The sequence below is a fragment of the Melopsittacus undulatus genome, chromosome 1 (assembly GCF_012275295.1).
Source record: "Melopsittacus undulatus isolate bMelUnd1 chromosome 1, bMelUnd1.mat.Z, whole genome shotgun sequence".
In the NCBI taxonomy this organism is placed as follows: Eukaryota; Metazoa; Chordata; class Aves; order Psittaciformes; family Psittaculidae; genus Melopsittacus; species Melopsittacus undulatus.
The window spans coordinates 4,895,971-4,916,992 of NC_047527.1; the positions used below are offsets into that span (position 1 = coordinate 4,895,971).

Consider the following 21,022-nt stretch of genomic DNA (forward strand, 5'->3'; position numbering starts at 1 on the left):
GGAATTCGCATTAGTTATGGATTTATTACCTTTTTCTTGCTTTAGTTTTATCATCTGAATTTCTTCCCTCTGTTGCAGATATACTCCTGTGGGGCGATCTTTTTTTACAGCATCAGAAGGGTGCTCCAATCCATTGGGTGGTGGCAGAGAAGTTTGGTTTGGCTTCCATCAATCAGTCAGACCTTCATTATGGAAAATGATGTTAAATATTGATGGTAGGTCCTGCAAAAACCTTTTCTTCTTCTTTCTCTTTCAATGGAAAGGCAAAAATTGAGTTCCATGTGCTTGATTTCTTCAAAGTTTCCTCCGTGTTGCTGTAATACAACATTAATGTTTTTGTCTACAGTGTCTGCAACTGCATTTTACAAAGCACAGCCAGTAATTGAGTTTGTATGTGAAGTTTTGGACTTCAAGAGTATTGAAGAACAACAAAAACCTCTGACAGATTCCCAAAGGGTAAAGTTTACCAAAGAAATAAAAGGTAATAATTAAATTACATAAAACTGCTTTGTTCTGTCTGATGATGTTACCACTACAGGTTCAAAATGCATTCTATAGAGGTCATCTTGCTGGGAGACAGATTATCATAACACATGCACGTTTTGAGCAAAACTAAGAGGCAGGAATTGTTCCATCACTTACATGTATTTTGGGACTTTCAAAAGTCTACCGATCAGTGTTATGTTTCAATCTACTTCTCCTTTTTTTCTTACTACATTAGTTAGTCTCTATAGTTTGCCACTTTGTGGATATAAGGTAAGTTGAGTCAGTTCAGATAAGTATGTGGCTTCAGGTTTGATGCAGCACTAGTGCAAAAAGTAAGCATATTTATTTATTCAACCATCCATATTTAGGGCTCAGATATGCACATAAGTAAATTATCACATTCAAGAATCTGTGTTTTAGTGCAACCATTAAGATTATGTTTTACTCGAAATGATGGGCTGAACTGAACTTTCTAGCAGATGACTATTTTAGTGACATTAGTTACTGGCTTGTGACTTATGCAAGCTTTTCCTCATTCAAGTGTAGGTTCTCTTGACATACCTTCATTTATTACATTTTTGTGCCTCACCACCACTTGATCAAGTGTCATGTCAAAGTTAATGGCATGTGTTAGGATCGGAGAACATCTCAATGCAGAGATACTGCTGAGTTCTTTCCAGTATGGAGAACAGCATCCTGTATTATGTCTGTCTCCTTAAAAACATTTGATCTTCCCAAATTAATATTGTAAGGCTGGACAGAGCCTTGGGTGACATGGTTTAGTGTGAGGTGTCCCTGCCCATGGCAAGGGGTTGGAACTGGATGATATTAAGGTCCTTTCCAACCCTAACTATTCTATGATTCTATATTTACTGTACTGTTTTACTCTTTATAAAGTATCTCCATCTCTAGAGTAAACAAAACAACAACAAAATCTGTATTTTTCACCTTTGAAATCTTTTGGAAGTGCCAGTTCCAGTTCCATGATAAAGACATTCCAGTTCCTGATCTGATGCTATCAAAACATGTATTAAGACCTGGATTTTATGTGGGGTTTGGTTTGTTTTTTAGATTACCCAATCTTAGATTTTTCCAATTACTGATGCCAAGATTTTCATATTCTAGATTAAACTGTAATTTAGCAATGTGGTTTTGCACACTGAGCTGTTTCATACGTACACTCTCCTGCAAGTAAATTATGCTAATTGTAATGTTAATTCTAAAAGTAAGTTATTCTAATACGTAATGACTTAATCAAAGAGTAGGAGGAAAGAATCTGTCTGGTTTTGTTCACTAAAGGTTTCTTCTGAAAAATCCAAGTCTTTCCTTCATTATGTGCTTGATAGAAATGAAGTTAAAAAAGAAAACCAAGCTCTAACTCTATTCTGCAGCTTCCTTATTGCCATAAAATGTCCTCAAAATCATGTTTGCCCAATCAGAAGTTAGCAAGAAAACTATAAATACATCCTGAGTTTGTACAGGTTGTAAATGTTTTCCAAAGTAATCAGGCACTGAATTGCCAGCTGTTGTTTTTTCCATGAGGATTTCCATTCTTCAGGTGGAAGTAGCCATTTCCAATGTGCAGCAGAGCTCAGTGTAAGCTGAGGTCACAGTTTATCTTTTAATGAAATACTGGGCTACAGAATTTGGAGATATTAATAAAAGCATTAAATTATTGAAGGTTTCAGGCCACACAGCCACTTACTCACACTCCCCCTTCTTCCCCACCCTGCTCCCGGAGGGATGGGGAGGAAAACTGGAAGAATGCGGTTCCCATGGGTTGAGACAAGAGCAGTCCGGTAACTAAGGTATAACACAGATCACTGCTGCTAACACCAATAATAATAATGATAAGGGAAATAACAAGGGAAGAAAATATAACCGCTCACCACGTGCTGACTGATACCCAGCCTGACCGGAACAGCGATCTAGCCCTTCTGCATAACTGCCCCCAGTTTATATAGTGGGCATGACGTGCTGTGGTATGGAATACCTCTTTGGTTAGTTTGGGTCAGGTGTCCTGTCTCTGCTTCCTCCTGGCTTCCCCTCCTCCCTGGCAGAGCATGAGACTCACGAAGTCCTTGGTCAGACCAAATATTACTGAGCAGCAGCTAAAATCATTGGTGTTATCAGAGCTGTTCCCAGGCTGAAAGTCAGAACCACAGCACTGCACCAGCTGCTAAGCAGGAGAAAAATGACTGCTACTGCTGAACCCAGGACATAGCCCTAACAAATTACACTTAAAGATTACTCTGTTTTGCAAGTTATCAGTGCCTATGACAGATAGGGTAAATTCAGCAGCAGCCTGAGTTTATATACACGTGCAGATGTATAAGGAATTCCAATCTACAGTCCCCTCTTTCCTATTCCCACACATGGCAACATCCTAGCTCTAATCCAGCCCCTGTACATCTGTTTCTGCCTGAGCATGAAAGTAATAGAAATGAAAGCACTGCATTCAAGCTTATACTTGTGGGTTGTGGTAAATTGGAAACACTTCTTCATGGGGAGCTGTGTTGTGCTGGTTTGGGGTGCATAATTTATTCCTCTAGAAGTTATTTGCCTTCAGGTGAGCTTGGCTTTTGTGTTAGTGGGATGTGCAGCAGATGTTTGTCTTCATGAAGAGTAAAGCCTCATTCCTTTGGGCTCCTAGAGGCTGTATAGGTATTTCCACCCCCTCTGACTCATTAGTTCACGGTCGGTTGCAGTAGTTGGAGGTCTCACAGATGCCATGTGTTTAGACAGAAAGTATAAACAAGCTTTATGCTTCAAGGAGATTGTGTGCCCCTTTTTGTCCTTTCACCATCCTGGACTTCCTTAGAGGTACAGAGTTGGGATTAACAGAATGTACTTTACTTTGTCTGTGAGCTCTTGGAGCTTTGGGGTTTTGTCTTCTTTGTCTCTAAAATTCTTTGTTGAACTTCAGCTGAAGCTCAGGGGCTTTGAATGTTAAAGCTATAAATTAGGGTTTTGAGTTCTGTCTGGGATATCATTTGGTGCCCAATGTGCTAAATAGTGAACAGCTGTACTGCAGAGTTTAGGTGGTCTTGTGTTGCAGTTTAGGGGGACTAACACCTTGATTTTGAAGAAATGGTGACACTTGTTTTCCAATGTCTAGGTCTGAAGGTGGAGATAACTCACTGTGGACAGATGAAAAGAAAGTACAGAGTGTGCAATGTCACCAGGCGTCCAGCAAGTCACCAAACGTAAAGTATTTTGCTGCTTTGTAAGCATATGGTCAATCTCAGGCCAGAAAAGTATTTGTGGTATCTATTAAAATAGAGAAGTATCTGTTCCTTACTGACATAGGAAAAGCTGTCTTGAGAAATGATACTTCCTTTGGTCAATATATTTACAATACACCTCGAAGTATTTACTCAGTGTTGCTGCTGGTTTTGTTCTAGTTTTATTGTATAACAAATGCTTTGGTGTTTGAGGCAATCTCTTTGTTTTAATCTGTGGTGCTTTGGGGTTGGTTTTTTGGTGTTTGGGGTTTTTTAATTACTCTTGTTTCTGTATGGATTTCTTCAATGTTGGAAGAACAGGGTTGCACTATTGGTAACCTGATGTTTTCCAGATCTGTTGAGTAGAAAAACAGTGGCAGCTGGGATAAGCTTTCTAATCTTGATATTACCCATCAGTTTTTCCTCTGGAAATAATGTTTGTTTTCAGTCACTAACCAGAGATTTACAGATAACTTGTATATGGAGGTATTTATTTGTGTTTTTAAGCCAGTGGTGTAAGGAGCAAAGCTAATCAGACTCATGGAATGGTTAGGGTTGGATAACAGCTGGGTAACAAGAAAATAAGTAATCAGTATATAGTTCTGGTATTTAATTGTCTAGGCTTTGTTTCGTGCTGTCAGTGAAAAAACAGTATTTGTGTGCCCCTTTGATGCATGTATATGCAAATGTGTGTGCACATACAGAAGTATTTGTGATGCACAGAAAGAGAGTAGTGTATTTCTGAAGCAGAAATTGGTTTTGCAACTCTCACAGTAGATTTGATGTTTTCTGTGCATGGTGTATCATAGAATGTAGTACTACACGTATTCCATCTAAGCAGGAAACATTAATCATTGTCACTAGGGCACATGCTCTAAGGAAACTTAATTCATAGCTTTAGGTATCAAGAATGTTAGAGAAATAGCCTGCTGTTGTACTGTTAGAAGACACAGTAGTGGCAATGATGGAATCTAAATTCTAGAAGTACACTGTAGTGATAGGACATGGGGGAATGGATTCAAGTTGAAACAGGGGAGATTCAGGTTAAGATATAAGGAAGAAGTTCTTTACTATGAGGGTGGTGAGGCACTGGAATGGGTTGCCTAAGGAAGTTGTGAATGCTCCATCCCTGGCAGTGTTCAAGGCCAGGCTGGAGAGAGCCTTGGGTGACATGGTTTAGTGTGAGGTGTCCCTGCCCATGGCAGGGGGCTTAGAACTGGATGAGCTTTAAAGTCACTTCCAACCCAAACCATTCTGTGATTTCAACTAATTAGGTCTGATCTCCAGTAAGCTTCACTTGCTTAATACATTTATCAGCACAAGTGTGGGAAATTATTCCACATGATGTCTTACTTTAATACTTGTTTTCCAACAGATTTCCACTTCAGCAGGAGAACGGACAAACAGTTGAATGCACTGTAGCTCAGTATTTTAAGGACAGGCACAAATTAGTTTTACGCTATCCTCACCTTCCATGTTTACAAGTTGGACAGGAGCAGAAACACACATACCTCCCTCTTGAGGCAAGTGAACTTCTGGTTAATACTGGTATTGGGAGAATGGGGTGTCAGAGGCATATTAGCTCAAACCTTCCTTCACTGGCAGGTGAAGATAATCCATCAGTCTTTGCATGGTCACACTTTACAGAGTGATCTCATGAACTGTTCTGGTTAATACTGGTATTGGGAAAATGGGGGGTCAGAGGGAAAAGGGCTCAAATATTGACAAGCTGTTTTTTGAGTAGCAACTTCCCAAATTCTCTAGTGTAGCAATGAAAAGAATACAACAAATCAAAGCCCCATTACGCTGTGCTTTTTAACTTCCTTTGTGGGGGGGGATATTTCAGGTGTGCAACATAGTGGCAGGACAAAGATGCATAAAGAAACTCACTGACAATCAAACTTCCACTATGATTCGAGCAACTGCCAGATCAGCACCTGACCGTCAAGAAGAGATTAGCAAATTGGTGAGTGGTCTGTTGAAAATGAGTCAAACCCAGTAATGGCTTTCATTTTACTACCATTAGCAGATACTGAAAGCTTTGTGCACTATGCACAGGTTGTGAGCTTGTTTTTATAAGCCTTTGCCCATTAATATGAGAGAAATACATTCTCACAAAACATTTTTAAGTGGGCTTTTTTGGGTTATTTCAAATTTTGAGGCATCCATGTATCCAAGTGGAGTTAACAGAGGTTCTGGATGCATGGCATCACCCATGTGTAAGGAATACTTGCTCAAACGCAGGTTATCTCAGACTTAGATCATAAAAAGAACTTCTTTTTGTGCAAGAGATATGTAACTTTTTGTAATTTCAGATGCGGAGCGCGAGTTTCAATACTGACCCTTATGTTCGTGAGTTTGGAATCATGGTCAAAGATGAAATGACAGATGTGACTGGTAGAGTCCTACAGCCTCCTTCCATCCTCTATGGAGGCAGGGTACGTTGAACACATAGTGTGCAATCTGTGATAAGTTCTGTAATATGGTGGTTTCACATTAATTATGTTGACTATAATGAGATAATGAATACAAAGTCATTGTAATGTTTACAATTTAAGTGTAAGCTTTGAAGGTCCTTAAATGTAATGGCTGTTTTGCATCTCCCTCAATTGCTCCTTTATTTCTGAAACGCTAAAAATCCTTAAGGTAAAGTTCAGAGGAAAAGGTATGTATTTTTCCTTCACACACTGTTCTATTGTGTGTTGCAAAAAGAAACCTGTGAATAATGGTTCAAGTCAATGTGTATGAGAAGAACAGAGACAACTTCAATTATAACCGTTCCCATTTTCCTCTCTTAACTCTGAAATCTTCCTGGACTTCTGATTGGTTTTGAGTGTTCTGGGTGGGCAGCTGTGTTTAGGACAACTATCTTCAAGTATCTTCTGTGTCAGCATGTTTTTTCTTGGGCCATCTCTTCCTGTTGGAGTATTTGCTCACAGGTTTTGTTATTTATAGTGGCTTTTGAGGTGTCCTTTCTGATATGATCTTCCTATTGTGGTATCCTTCAAAAAAAACATTGGGAAACAGAAGTTTCTATCAATTCTATAACATGTCTTGGTTTTATGCAAGATGAAAGGTTGATAGCTGGGATAAGAGTCCCTCCCCAGCATCCTTATAGCCCTCCTGAAGAGGGACCTATAAGGGACTTTAGCAATAGAACAAGGGGCAATGGGTTTAAACTTAAACAAAGGAAATTTAGATTGGATATAAGGAAGAAATTCTTTACTGTGAGGATGGTGAGGCACTGGCACAGGTTGCCCAAGGAAGTGGTGAATGCTCCATCCCTGGCAGTGTTCAAGACCAGGTTGGAGAGAGCCTTGGGTGCCATGGTTTAGTGTGAGGTGTCCCTGGGCATGGCAGGGGGTTGGAACTGAATGATCTTAAGGTGCTTTCTAACCCAACCCATTCTGTGATGCACAAATCAGATTGTTACCTCTGTAAACCCCGAGTGGGAGAGGATCTTGTGTCTTCTACCTAAAGTTCTTCAGACAAAATTGGGCATATTAGCTCAAACCTTCCTTTACAGACACGTGAAGATAACCCAGCAGTCTTTGCATGAGCTGCATTATAGAGAGTGCTCTCATGAGCTATTCTGGCACCAGGGGAACAAGAGCTTAATGGCAGATGAATGATGGAAATGAGTGATGGGGGAGGTAATGTCTTCAAGAGACACAACTCTTTTGCAAAATGAATTATGAAATTTGTGTGGGTAACCTTAAAAATACCCATAACTTTTAGCTGTTGCTGCCAAATGAGAAGTCAGATGTCACGGGAACTCGTGTGAAACATCTACAGGATGCTGCTGCCTTGTAAGGCAGTTAACATCACCAGAGTTACTTCAGTTGTCTTATTATATCCCTTGTTCTTGAGATAACCCATCATACTAATGTCTGCTTGATGGGACAGAGGAAAAGTGTTGTGCAGGTCAAAGCTGAATAACTGATCATCTTTTGTGAGCTTGTTCACATTTTTGTTATAGAGCTTGGTGAATGGCATTGAGCAACTATTTGCCTCTACTTAATGATGTGTAAAATATTGATAATACTTAAAATTGTCTCATGGAAAGTTCACTGAGTGGTTGTAAAGTCACTGTGGAAATGTACATTCTTGTTAACATTACATACCAAGCGTGAATCTGACTTGCTGTCTTGTATGTAATTTCTACCTGCTGCTGATTTATGTGACCAAATGAAACCATCAGCAATAAAAATGAATAATGTGAGCTTTATTTTTCAGCAGTATTATTGCTACAGTGATAGAATGAACTTTATAAGATAGGATAGATGCTTGAGAAGTGGAGACAAAGACTTGAGAATGAAAGTAGAAGCAGGACTGGTTTTTGTTAGCTTGAATCAATTTTTGCCATAATGTTTTGTTTTCTTTTTCCTTGCACTTCCAGAATAAAGCAATTGCTACACCAGTTCAAGGAGTCTGGGACATGAGGAATAAACAGTTTCACACTGGAATTGAAATAAAGGTTTGGGCAATCGCATGCTTTGCTCCTCAGCGCCAGTGCACTGAAGTTCATCTTAAGTAAGTGTTTTTCATAAGATGGTGATTTTCTTATTTATTATGTATGGAAATACCATAATCTCACTTTATTTAGAACGTGTATGTTGTTAAATTGTTTAATGGATGGCAATCAATCTTTAACAGTGCTTCTGAAGTTCTGTCTTATTGCCTTGAATGATGCCACTATGATTTCAGTGCTAGCATCATGAAATCCCCCATATCAGACTTACCAAAAGCAGTTTATACTATGTGGCAGGTTTTCTGACAGTGAGGCCTTAGGGCAGAGTTTAAGATTAGAGAAATGATGTAGTGATAGGTGTTTATCACTGAGTATTTGTCAAGTGTGAAAGCTGACACATGTGTTGTCTTGGATTCTTTTCCTACTTGTACGGTGTAGATGTATTCATGCAGAACTTAAAAGGAAAGCTTTAAAAAGCAATCTGATTGTTGCCTACAACTTTCTACCTGGTAAAGTACCTGTAATGTGCAAGTTGCTGCATCTGCAAGATGAGTAGGATTCGTTGTTTGGTTGACTTTGAATAGTTGAATGAAACTTCCAGATTTGGTTTCATCTATTTTGGATGGAACATGAAAACCAAATTCTTTCATTCATTAAAACACATTCCATGTGACATCCATGAAATACATGAATGTTAAAAGTGACATTCTGGAGCAACCTGGTCTAGTGGAGTGTGTCCCTGTGCGTGGCAGGGGGTTGAAACTGAATGATCTCTATATCCCCTCCAACCAAAACTATTCGGTGAGTCTATGAAAATCAGGTTGTCTCTGTTTCTGACCAGTTCCATCAGAACTTATATTTGCACCATCCTTGGAAAGGGTTCATCTTTATGTCCAGAGTACACCCTTTCTGTGATATCCAGCAGGGTTTTCTAGTGCATTATGACTGATGTTAGATCAAATTCACTGAGACACGACTGCTGGTAACTTTCCTCAACAAAATAAAGGAGGAACTCCAGACATTTGGATAGTGGTGGTACCATATGGAATATGGTAGAGCAGGCTGTCCAAAGGATCATCATTGCAGTGTTTTGGCAAAAAGTAGCTTACCTCCCACAGAAAGATCAAATAAGGTGGAATTTGCTTTGGAAATGAAGTTTTTAGTAATGGTGTTATTTATACTCTGTATTTTCACATCTTCCCGTCTTTCCTTCAGGGACTACATAGGGATAGTCAATTAAAGGTGCATTGGGGGAAATTCCCAGCTTTTTGGAGAGCTCATCTCTGCCAGTTTAACAGGGCTGTTCCATTAAAAATAAGAACAAAAAATCAAGGTGAGTTTTGCTACCTGAGAATCTAATGTGTTCATTTCCATCCCTTAGGTCCTTCACAGAACAACTGAGGAAGATTTCCAGAGATGCAGGAATGCCAATCCAGGGGCAGCCGTGCTTCTGTAAATATGCTCAGGGAGCTGACAGTGTGGAGCCCATGTTCAGACACCTCAAGAACACTTACACTGGGTTGCAGCTCGTGGTAGTAATTTTGCCAGGAAAAACACCAGTTTATGGTCAGTAAGTGCGAATCCTGTGTATGTGCTTCAGACACAACTTCGTGTGTATTTTTGTGAAGTATTTGAATGAGAGAAGTTTTACTCTATTTTAACTACATAAATTCCATTTAGGGAATGGGCTACAAATGATTTTTATTCTCCTTGTGCTGTGTGATGTTTTATATGAAGTCCTTAATTCTTTTCATTAGTTTTGTCTGCGCTTTTAATTTGCTCTTCCACATTCTTCCTGTTGACTGCATTTGAGATGCAGTTTGTGAGGGGGAAAGCGAAACCAGGGCTTTTGTGAAATGGATTAAATTGATACGTCGTGGATTAAAATAGCCTTTCTATAACTTGTGTTTTAAAACTTCCAAGTGATTGAAGAAGTAATGACCTCAAGAATCATGTAGCCTTTAGAACATCTTTGCTTACTCATGCCATCACCCTTTGGCAGACAAAGTTGAGTGAAAGAGAAGATTTGTGCCGAGCACTTCCTTTTCCTATTGTTTCAGTTTTTTAACTCTTGGGTTGTGAGTATCAGATGGTGAAAACTCAGCAACTTCAACTGGTCTTTGTGGAGGCAAATTGACACTTTACATAGCGTCTACACATAGGTCTTAATATGATTTAGATAAACGATGCATTTTGGTTTTCAGCTAATTTTTACTACAGCAAGATTGGTTGGTTTCCTATCCTGCCTTCTTCCTCCTTTCACTTAGCTTGCCCAATTGCAGCACCATCCACTATTTTCTCCTGTAGCTTCATGGACTGTCTCTTTTATGGCTCAGATCATAGAATCATAGAATAGTTAGGGTTGGAAAGGACCTTAAGATCATCCCGTTCCAACCCCCTGCCATGGGCAGGGACACCTCACACTAAACCATATCACCCAAGGCTTCATCCAACCTGGTCTTGAACACTGCCAGGGATGGAGCATTCACAACATCTCTGGGCAACCCATTCCAGTGCCTCACCACCCTCAGGGTAAAGAATTTCATCCTTAGATCCAATCTAAACCTCTGCTGTTTAAGTTTTAAGCCATTACCCCTTGTCGTATCACTACGGTCCCTATTGAATAGTCCATCACCAGCATCCCTGTAGGCCCCTTCAGATACTGGAAGCTGCTCTGAGGTCTCTATGGAGCCTTCTCCAGGCTGAACAGCCCCAACTTTCTCAGCCTGTCTCCATACAGGAGGTGCTCCAGCCCCTGATCATCCTTGTGGCCTCCTCTGGACTTGTTCTAGCAGTTCTATGTCCTTTTTATGTTGAGGACACCAGAACTGCACACAATACTCCAAGTGAGGTCTCACGAGAGCAGAGTAGAGGGGCAGGATCACTTCCTTCGACCTGCTGGTCACACTTCTTTTGATGCAGCCCAGAATACGTTTGGCTTTCTGGGCTGCAAGGGCACACTGCTGGCTCATGTTCATTTTCTCATCGACCAAGCAGCTGCAGATTTGCTTTATCCAATCCCTCACCAAGTTAATACAATAGAAAATAATTTCCTACCTTTCTTTTCCCAAGATTATCTCATCTAAGATGAAAAGAGAGATTTAAGAAGGAAGCTTCCTTGCAAAGCATGTGGCTCATCTCTAGTTTGTTCAAAAGAAATTCAGTGCAAAATGACATTTTCACTTTTCCTGCTTGGCATTCAAAGAGGACTCTTAACCACTAAGAGTATGTGGTACCACTCACATCTGCTTTCCTTGTCATTATCTTTAATTACAGTTCTTCCTGCCCCCTCTAATCATCTGTTTTCTGCCTGTGTTCTTCCATACTCTTGCTCTTCCTATATCCACAATCTTGTATTTTCTCCTCTCCTCACCCTGTTCCTCAGAAAGCCTCTTTCCATCTCCTGTTGCCAGAGGAGGGGATGCATCTTTTCTAAGCCTTTCTTGGAGCCTAAATGTCTTCTGGGTATGGCTCTTTTAAAGCCTTTAAGCCTTAATTTTGTTGTTAACAATAGGATTTGTTTTGACCTTTTGAACAATACAGTTCTTAATACGTTCCTTTTGGAGTTTTTATGGGCCATCCCTTACTAAACTGGCCAATTTTTACTCAAGTGGTGAACTGATAAGCTTGTTGGCTGAATGTTACTGAGCCCATTAATGTGAAGTTTGTGTTACTGGTCCGGTGCTCTTAAGAGTGAAACAAGTGCTTATCATCCTAATACTTCTCACATTACCAGCTCCATTGGCCCAAGGCTTTTCCATGCTGATAATAGAATTCTGTTATTCTGAAGTTACAATTAGTGTCATTTAAAGAAAAATCATAGTTAAAATAAGCCAGTGGTGCCTTTGAATTACATTTAGGACCCAGTGACTGTGCAGTTGGCAGGTGGAGCAGGCCAGAGGTTTATTGAATGCTGGGTTTGGGGGTTATGTTTCTCCTTGTTCCTTTAAGCTTAAAGACCACTTTGCTAAATCTGTGTGTAGTTCACTGTCACTGAAGGTCTCTTGTGTTGTTTGTCTTGCCATATGCAAATACTTACTGGTTGTAATTTGTTCTGCAGCGGAGGTGAAGCGTGTTGGTGACACCGTGCTGGGAATGGCTACGCAGTGCGTCCAGATGAAAAACGTGCAAAGAACAACACCACAAACTCTCTCCAACCTTTGCTTGAAAATCAATGTTAAGTTAGGAGGCGTGAATAACATTTTACTGCCACAGGGAAGGTAAGCTGGCTCTCAGAGAGGAAGGGGGAATTGTAGTGTAAAGAGAACATAGGTCATACTAGGATAACTGCGTGTTTCATCTGTAGTCATAGCACTGTCGTTTACCTGATTCTTGGGTTACAGAGACTGGAGAGGAATATGTGTTCCAGTTGACATTTGTAGTAACAGTGTTGTTATTTCAGTCTGACTATTGAAGTGTACAGCTTCCACTTGAATGAAATGCTTGTGGTGTTTCACTTGCCTTGAGTTTTCAGGAACAAATGGAGACCATCTTGAATAGAAGTGCCTTTTACTTCCTAGTTTGTGGTCAAGATTCTTTCTTTTATTGTATGTCTTCACTTACATAGACATTTAAAAACCAAAAGCTGGGAGCAGAAAACTCCTTAACTCGTTTCCAGGTCCAGTTTACCTTGCAATATCTTAGTATTGTATTGATAAGTCTTAGTTATACAGTTACTATGTTCTACGAAGTTGCTTTGATACTATTGAATTGCATATCTGACGTGTCACTGAAGTCCTGCATATAGTTGAGTGGGAGTGAAATATATATATTCTTGTGAAAAAAAGAAGGGACCTTGCTGTTAAAAACTAAATCTGGTTTGTGTGTTGTCTGAAATCAAATGTTCTTAAACTGAAACTAATGAAAAGCTTTACTGAAAAATCAGTGGCAAGAAATTCTAATGGAAGAATGAACAAAATAACAGCTTTTGGCTATGCAGGCTAGAGGAGCTGTGTATAGAGATATAAAGTCACTTGAATCAAAGCAAACAACTAGGTTTTACATCAGAAAAAGATGGCATTTTACAATCACTGCATTTCAGTAAGTAGGGGGAGCTCAGGGTAGAAACAGCTGTGTCATTCTTGGGAGCCTGTTTTAAGAAATCAGTGTTCTATTTGGCCCAGATAAGCAAATTTTCACTTCAATATACTTAAGCTCACCAGAAGGTGAAATTAAGAACTCAGGGAGGAAAAAGAACATGTTATTAGGAGGGATATATATATTGTTTGTTAAATCCTGTTTCTTGGGCTAAATATACTCAGCCTGGGTTGTGTGCTTGCTGCAGGCTCCTATTAAATAAAATCCTCATATTGCAGAGCATGACTTAGAGAAAGGGACAGTGGGGTGTTTGGGTCTTTGGTTTTAGTTTTGTTTCTCAGAAGGGAGTTAAAGATATTGTGTGGAAACAAAATAGAAATACATATCATATAAGGGCTTTTATGCTCCTTTTTCATAAGTATAAGGCCTCTGTTAAGTGGTGTGTGATGACAACAATAATATGGCCAGAAAGGTGATTTCTGTTCATTATACCGAGAAACTGCATTTGTGAAAATGGAGTTAAGGGGGGAAAAATGGCTTCACTACACACCACACCTGGGCATTCTGGAAAACTGCAGGATTGGGGTATTTAAACCAGAACTCTGTTATTTTCTGTTGCTTGAGGGGATGGGAGCAGAACAGCTTTTTATTTGTATAACTGCATTGTGAGTTCCAGTGCTATAATTACCTTAAATGCCTTTTTAGAGAAGGTCTGAAAACAGCTGAATCTCCACCACCATTCCCCACACACCCACGTACACAGATTCTGCTGGCCTAAGATTTCTTGTTTAAAATAGTTTTATTAAGCAATAGAGTCGAAGTTTAAAACTTCCTGTGTAGTCTTTTGGTGTTCTACCCCTGATGCAGTGATTGATATCTTAAAGGTTTGCTTAAAACCGTCATAGAATCGTAGGTTTGGGTTGGAAAGGACCTTAAGCTCATCCAATTCCAACCCCTGCCACGGGCAGGGACACCTTTCACTAGACCAGGTTGCTCCAAGCCCCTGTTTCCAGCCTGACCTTGAACACTGGCAAGGATGGAGCAGCCACAGCTCCTCTGGGCAAAGCATGGTTTTCTTCAGAATAATCTACTTTTAAAGTAATAGCTGCGATATCAAGGCCAGTTTGGATGTGCAAATTGTTGATTAATTCACTGCAAGGGTATAAAGTGCAATTTACCTATTTATAATGTGCTTTATTAAACATAAGCTTTGCTGCTTTTACAAGTTTCCTTTCTCTTTGATCAGACCACCAGTGTTTCAACAGCCCGTCATATTCCTTGGTGCAGATGTAACTCATCCTCCAGCTGGAGATGGAAAAAAGCCTTCCATTGCTGCAGTGAGTAAATTGTATAATGATCTTTAACCTGTGCTCTGTCCTGCTGTTCATCTCCAATGCATTTTATTGGTTTCGATTCTTTTGTGGTCCATTTCTTCTCTCCAATTATAGTGTTATAAATGGCTTTTCTGCAGGAATCTAATGAACTTCAGAGAACTTGCTCCAATACTTATTCCTTACATGTGTATAGAAGCTTGTAAAATGCCTGGGCTGCTACTACACAGAGAAGCTTTTCTGTTAGCTGCTATTTATTAGCAACAGTAATGAGTTGGTGCATGTTTAAGTCTGCTTATCCCGCAGTTAAAAATGTTAAGACTTTATCCATTACTGCTGGGGAACTGGTTTGGCTTAGGTGTAGTTTTGGGTGATTCAAGCTTCCTCATAACACAAAATGTACAGTAATCTCTTGGAAATGCTGGGAGTGAAAATCTCTGGGGAATTGCCTTTGACTGCATGATGTTAAAACACCTGCTCTGGCTTACTGAATAATGAAGATGTTTGGTGACAGTATGTGCAGTAACTTACCTGTGGTGCTAAATACACAAATAACTGTTTTAAAAGCCTTCCATTGGCAAGCAGTGTCTGTTTTAACTGACTTGCAGAGTGTGACTTTGACTACATCTTTTCTAGGTCAACCACTTAGTTTACAAGATACTGTTAGAAAGCGAGTGCACTTACCTTTGTGAAATACCTTTAATAAACTGCTTTGAATGGTTTGATACTAAGCATGTTCTCCAACAGGTTGTAGGAAGCATGGATGCTCATCCTAACCGATACTGTGCCACTGTTCGGGTCCAGCAGCACCGCCAAGAAATCATCCAAGATCTGGCTGCCATGGTCAGGGAGCTGCTTATTCAGTTCTACAAATCAACTCGATTTAAACCAACTCGTATCATCTTTTACAGAGATGGTGTTTCTGAGGGGCAGTTTCAACAGGTTAGATTTTTCTTGTTGAGTTTTTGATTATAGAATCATGTAGATTTCTGGTAGTTATGTAGCTTTATGTAATTGGAGTTAAGAAAAGTATACCCTCTACAGATTCATTGCATTCTAACTGAGTAGAGCAGGGAAACTGCTTTCACATCTTTCATGAGCTTTGTGCTTAATACTTTCCTCCTTTCTAGTCATGGAATTATAAAATGATATTTCAGTTTGCATTGTTTCCCTTTGGAGTATTTTCCCTATGAAATTCTTCCCTTTGCAAAATTACAAATGGTCAAGTACACTTCTAGCACTCAAGTTATATTCAGTATCTGTGACCTGTCCAAGGTACATTAGTCCAACTGTATCCCATTGAAATTGGAGTACTTTAAAATGAAAAGTATAAGCTACTTTTCCTATTTTTTTAGCCAGGATTAATAAATGCTGTATTTTCACGTTGTCACTTTTAATTCCTTCCTGATGAAATTCAACAAATACTTTCTTGTAAATCTTTTGTTTGCTTACAAGTACCATATTTTATGAAATATTTTCCTATATGGGTTCAAACTGAAACAGAGGAAGTTTAGATTGGATATAAGGAAGAAATTCTTTACTGTGAGGGTGTTGAGGCACTGGAACAGGGTACCCAAAAAAGTGGTGAATGCTCCATCCCTTCAGTGTTCAAGGCCAGGTTGGACAGAGCCTTGTGTGCCATGGTTTAGTGTGAGATGTCCCTGCCCATGGCAGGGGGTTGGAACTGGAACCCTTTCCAACCCTAACTATTCTTTGTGATTCTGTAAATTTTAAAGGTATTTATATACACTTTCCTGTATTTTTATGTGTAAATTTAAAGATACAGAATTTAGTCAGTTTCTTAGAATTCAAGGGGAAGGAAGTAAAGATCACTTGGTAAACTTGAATTTATAAAATAATCTTAGTATGAACTTTTTTTCCCCCTGTTTTTCAGTCATTACTTTATAATTAACCCAAATCCCAAATAACTGCCTTTTGTTCTATTGCCTTTCCCTTCTCCATTCTTACTGATGCCTGCAGTCCTGCAGGAGACTTCACAAAGCTGGGAAAGAGCACACAGTTGAGCAATTCTGGATTGTATCCCTTATGCTAGCTTGAAAAATAATGAGGCTGTTGTATATTCACCAGCCTAATTAAATGTTCATTTGTATTTGGCAGTTAAGAAGATTTTGACATGCAGTTTATTAATCCAAGCCTTGTGCTTGGAGCTGAACAAATACAGGACCGGCTTTTTGCCTGACTCAGGAAACTGGTGATTTAATTTGTTCTCTTTAAGTGAAGAGATGAAGGTTTGATCCTGCGTGCTTTGACATCTCATTATTCTGAGTGACAATGAGAAAGGAACATGATAAATAAGAGAGATCTGTAGATAAATAGGAGTAAGCTATAAGATAACTGTCATATTTATCATACATGTTTGTATTTATGATTCAGGTCCTCCATCATGAGTTGCTGGCTATCAGAGAAGCATGCATTAAACTAGAAAAGGATTACCAGCCTGGAATTACATTCATAGTTGTGCAGAAAAGGCATCACACCAGACTCTTCTGTACAGATAAAAATGAACGGGTATGTTCTAATTAGAACTAGCAAGTATCTAGCAGGCAGCCAAGTTCCCTGTTACTCACTCCTTGTTTAGGTAGTAAGAGACTTGTTTGAAGAACTACCTATTGCAGTGGGTGAGATCTTTTTACCTGGAAAGGAAAACCTTCATTTTGTGTCCCATATAATAAACTGGTAAGAAGCTTTTATGAACCATCATCAGGATTTGCCTTTCAACAGGTCTATTCAGCCTTTATCAGTTTTCAGGCTTCTTTTCCTTTGTTTTACTGTCTGAAGATCCTCAAGGGTTGAGATTAATCTGAGTAGTGAAGGGTTTATAATGCAGATGTCTACATCTGGAGTTGTAGGCACTCTTGGTTGCAAACGGAGATCTGTGTAGTATTTCCAACATGCTTCAAGGCACATTTCTTGTGATTCTAGCACTAGTAAGTTCACTGGTTTGGTTGCCATTGACTAGAGAGTTACTCTTGGGTTACCAGCAGGTGTAGGCACCTGCACAGTAGACAAATTGTTAGGTAAGGTGAACCCTACACTTTGAGGATACTTTCTTTTCCATAATTGCTATCTTTAAGGTATCGTGGGTGACTAATGTCAGACATGTGGAGTTTGTTTTGGTATCACCTTTGGTACCAATACATTATTTGTGGTATTGAGACTCTCAAATAGTTTAATGAGTGTTTCTTAGCTGTTATTGTATCTGTGTGAAGTACATGTAGAATTACTTGATTCCACCTTTCTGGGTGGAGAGGAGATTCCTCAAGTCTAGGGTGGAGTCATTGCTGTAAGTGTAGAGTTCCCAGTAGCAAGCCTCTTTTCACAGATGAGTTTTTCGTGTTATTCTTTCTTCTGTCAGGCTTCTCTGTGAGCATTTGAAGCCCAGTAGGATTTAAGGCATTAACTCTAAATGCTGCCATGAAGGTGGTTTTTATATTGATAACATACTATGTTAAATAGTTGTTAAATTGATTTAAAGAGTATTTTAAAGTTCTGTTTTTAAGTAAAGTGGTTTTGAGGGAAGAGGCTTATTTTATAACTGCAGATTGTCCTCTTTCAGGTATAAACAAGAAAAGTTAGAGGGGAATAACCTGTCCTGGGGTAGGAAGATGAAAAGAAATTGACAAATGAGTTGCAGGAAATTCTTTTCACCTTAATCAGAAAAGCTAATCTGTGGGTAACTTCTAAGAGGGTTTTGCAGCTCTTTTTTCCCCTCCATATTAAAGACTCCAGGTTTTCAGTTGAGCAAAACTTCAGTTATTTCAGTTTTGCTCATTTTTTCATTTTGCTTTTCACTATTTTTGTTTTCTTGTGTTTTTTCCTTACTGTGTAACTGCAAAGGGCAAACTCTGTGTGTGCCTTATTGTCTTGGCATTTTTTGTTCACATAGGTTGGAAAAAGTGGAAACATTCCGGCTGGTACCACAGTGGACACAAAAATCACCCATCCATCCGAGTTTGACTTTTACCTGTGTAGTCACGCTGGTATTCAGGTACAGTGTTTTGTGTGCGATGGTAACTTCCAAACACTGGTTGTTGGTATTTTCTGTGTTCTCTGCACAGGAGACAAAGGGTATACAACTTCCATGTGTGTGTTTCAGCTTTTCTTCTGTGCTATCCACAGTGCTCTTCTGTCATGATTAAAGTCTAACAGAAACAATGAGATCGAGCAGTTACAAAGCATACCCTGTGCAGTTAGTTTATTGTGCTTCTCTCCTGCCTGTGTACTGCTTTGAATGGTCGGAGGTAGTTGGACTATCTTGCATAGCTGTCTCTTGCATTAAAATCACTTGAAATGTGCACTCAGTTCCTAGGAAACAACTACATTTAGATAGCACCATTGTAGTTTCACGTTTTCTTGTGATTTCTTCTTCCCAGTCAGAAACAAAAGCTATTAAACAGCAGCAGTACTGAATATGCTTTTATCCAGAGTATTCAAATTTGACTGGCAACAGGGTCACAGGTTAGATTGCTGTGAGCTGTTAATGTTTTGCCTAAAGATACTTTATATGATGTTTTTTTGTCAAAGTTGAATTGACAAGATGAATGCTCTGTTCCATAATATCACTTTAATTTCATAACAAGGATGAAATCCTTGAAAATGCAGTCCTATCTAGAAATGCAAAGGGATGAGTTCTGTGGGGTGCAAGGAGGGAGATGGTTTGCCTTTTTAAAGCAAAACTTTGCTGAACGATGTGGGATTGCTTACACATGATTTTTGAGGAAGGGTCTGGTTTTACTGCAGATGTTCTGCAGAGGTGGGAATGTAAAGAACTGTGTTTGAAATGCTGACATCCTGTGTGTGATCTGCCTTCAGGGAACAAGCAGACCTTCTCATTACCATGTCCTCTGGGATGACAATCGTTTCTCTTCAGATGAACTGCAGATTCTCACCTATCAGCTGTGTCACACGTATGTACGTTGTACCCGTTCTGTTTCCATCCCTGCACCAGCATATTATGCTCATCTGGTTGCCTTCAGAGCCCGTTATCATCTGGTGGATAAAGAACATGATAGGTAAGTTGCATAGTTTTGAATTATAACAGAATTGGAAAGGAAGCAGGAAGGAGGTGGGCTTGTTAATCCTGGCATCAGTAGTATCCTCGGTTAGCAGTTCGAGGGTAGATTTGGTCTTACCACTGAATGATAACTGTGGAAAAAGGCAAATGAGCCATTTGCTTCTGTGCTTCTTTTGCTTTCAGAACCTCAGTGGTGTTTTAAGGGTCCTTAACTTCTGACCATTCTATTCAGAACGAATGAAACACCACCACATGCAAGGACAGGCCGATTAAATAGGGTTTCTCTTCCCCTCCAACCTTTTTGTTCCCCCCCCCCCCCCCCCCCGTTCTCTTGCAGTGCTGAAGGAAGCCACACCTCCGGTCAGAGTAATGGCAGAGATCATCAAGCACTTGCTAAAGCAGTTCAAGTTCATCAGGACACGTTGCGCACTATGTACTTTGCTTGACATGTTTTAATGTTTAGCGACTCAGTACAATACAGAGTTGGATTCACATGAGACCAGCTGCACTTAGACCAACAGTTGCCCAAGCTACAGTGACAGCCAGCAATGAGTGATGCATCTGAATTCTTTTCCTTTCCCATTTACAAGCAAACCTTCCGTCCAGAATTTCAGACTCAATTATGAACTGCATTCTTGTACCAGACCCCACTATTGTTAGAAATGTGGTTTGCCAAAAGTCTCTAAGCTGCTTGCTATAAAACAGACCCTTATTTTATAATTGAATCAAGAGCTGTGATCTCAGGGCTTAGGGAAAAAAAACAAAAAACAACCCCCAAACCTCATTCAGTTTGCTGTTCATTGAATCACTTTTAATAATTTGGAAAGATCTAATTCATACTCAAGTTTGGGCTAAAATACCATGAATTAGCTTTTAATACAAAGGAAAGCAAAGCATTTTTTTGGACTCTTGATGAAGCCTTTATTATTCTGGATGCATTTACAAAATTGTTATTTTTCAAAAGGAAAGAGTGACAAAATCCTGGTTTTCCACTGTCTTACAAAGATCCTGCTCTGTGTGTCTAAGGGCAAATGTATTTTCTGAAGCTTGTTCTTGAATGTTTTTTATTGTGCTGCATTTGAAAATGTTTTTCATAGACTTAAAGAAGAATTTTAAAGCAAAGACTGAACTCGTACCTAAGCTTTTCATAGGTCCACTTGGATTGGCAAAAGACAATGTGCCATTGAAAACCTGATTTGTAAAGAGTTTTTTAGAATCACACTGACAGCTAACTTTAGGGTTTGTCATCCAGGACTGTGACACTTACCCTTTCCAAAGTCTCTAAAGAATACGGGTCTGTGGTGAGAAATACAGTACAATCCTTTTTCACTGTTGTTTGAGTTAATGTAAATTTTATATATGTTTCACAGTATTAATGTGATAGACTAGATGCTATTATTTATTTTTATTTACTAAGGAGTGCTCATTATACTTCTGT

At 39.4% G+C, this 21,022-nt stretch overlaps 1 protein-coding gene across 1 annotated transcript in view; it reads left to right on the plus strand.

Annotated features, from left to right (window-relative positions):
* The window catches only part of AGO2 (argonaute RISC catalytic component 2), a 53,558-nt gene extending 32,938 nt beyond the window's left edge, over positions 1–20,620 (plus strand). Inside the window, exons 5-19 of the mRNA XM_034062641.1 lie at positions 79–215; positions 347–481; positions 3,605–3,692; positions 5,086–5,233; positions 5,557–5,676; positions 6,026–6,148; positions 8,110–8,243; positions 9,563–9,747; positions 12,242–12,401; positions 14,465–14,555; positions 15,297–15,491; positions 16,944–17,078; positions 18,457–18,558; positions 19,383–19,582; positions 19,922–20,620. Coding sequence (XP_033918532.1) covers positions 79–215; positions 347–481; positions 3,605–3,692; positions 5,086–5,233; positions 5,557–5,676; positions 6,026–6,148; positions 8,110–8,243; positions 9,563–9,747; positions 12,242–12,401; positions 14,465–14,555; positions 15,297–15,491; positions 16,944–17,078; positions 18,457–18,558; positions 19,383–19,582; positions 19,922–20,030 — 2,062 coding nt within the window. The 3' untranslated portion in view covers positions 20,031–20,620. The remainder of the gene's footprint in view (positions 1–78; positions 216–346; positions 482–3,604; positions 3,693–5,085; positions 5,234–5,556; positions 5,677–6,025; positions 6,149–8,109; positions 8,244–9,562; positions 9,748–12,241; positions 12,402–14,464; positions 14,556–15,296; positions 15,492–16,943; positions 17,079–18,456; positions 18,559–19,382; positions 19,583–19,921) is intronic.
* The last annotated feature ends 402 nt before the right edge of the window (positions 20,621–21,022 follow it).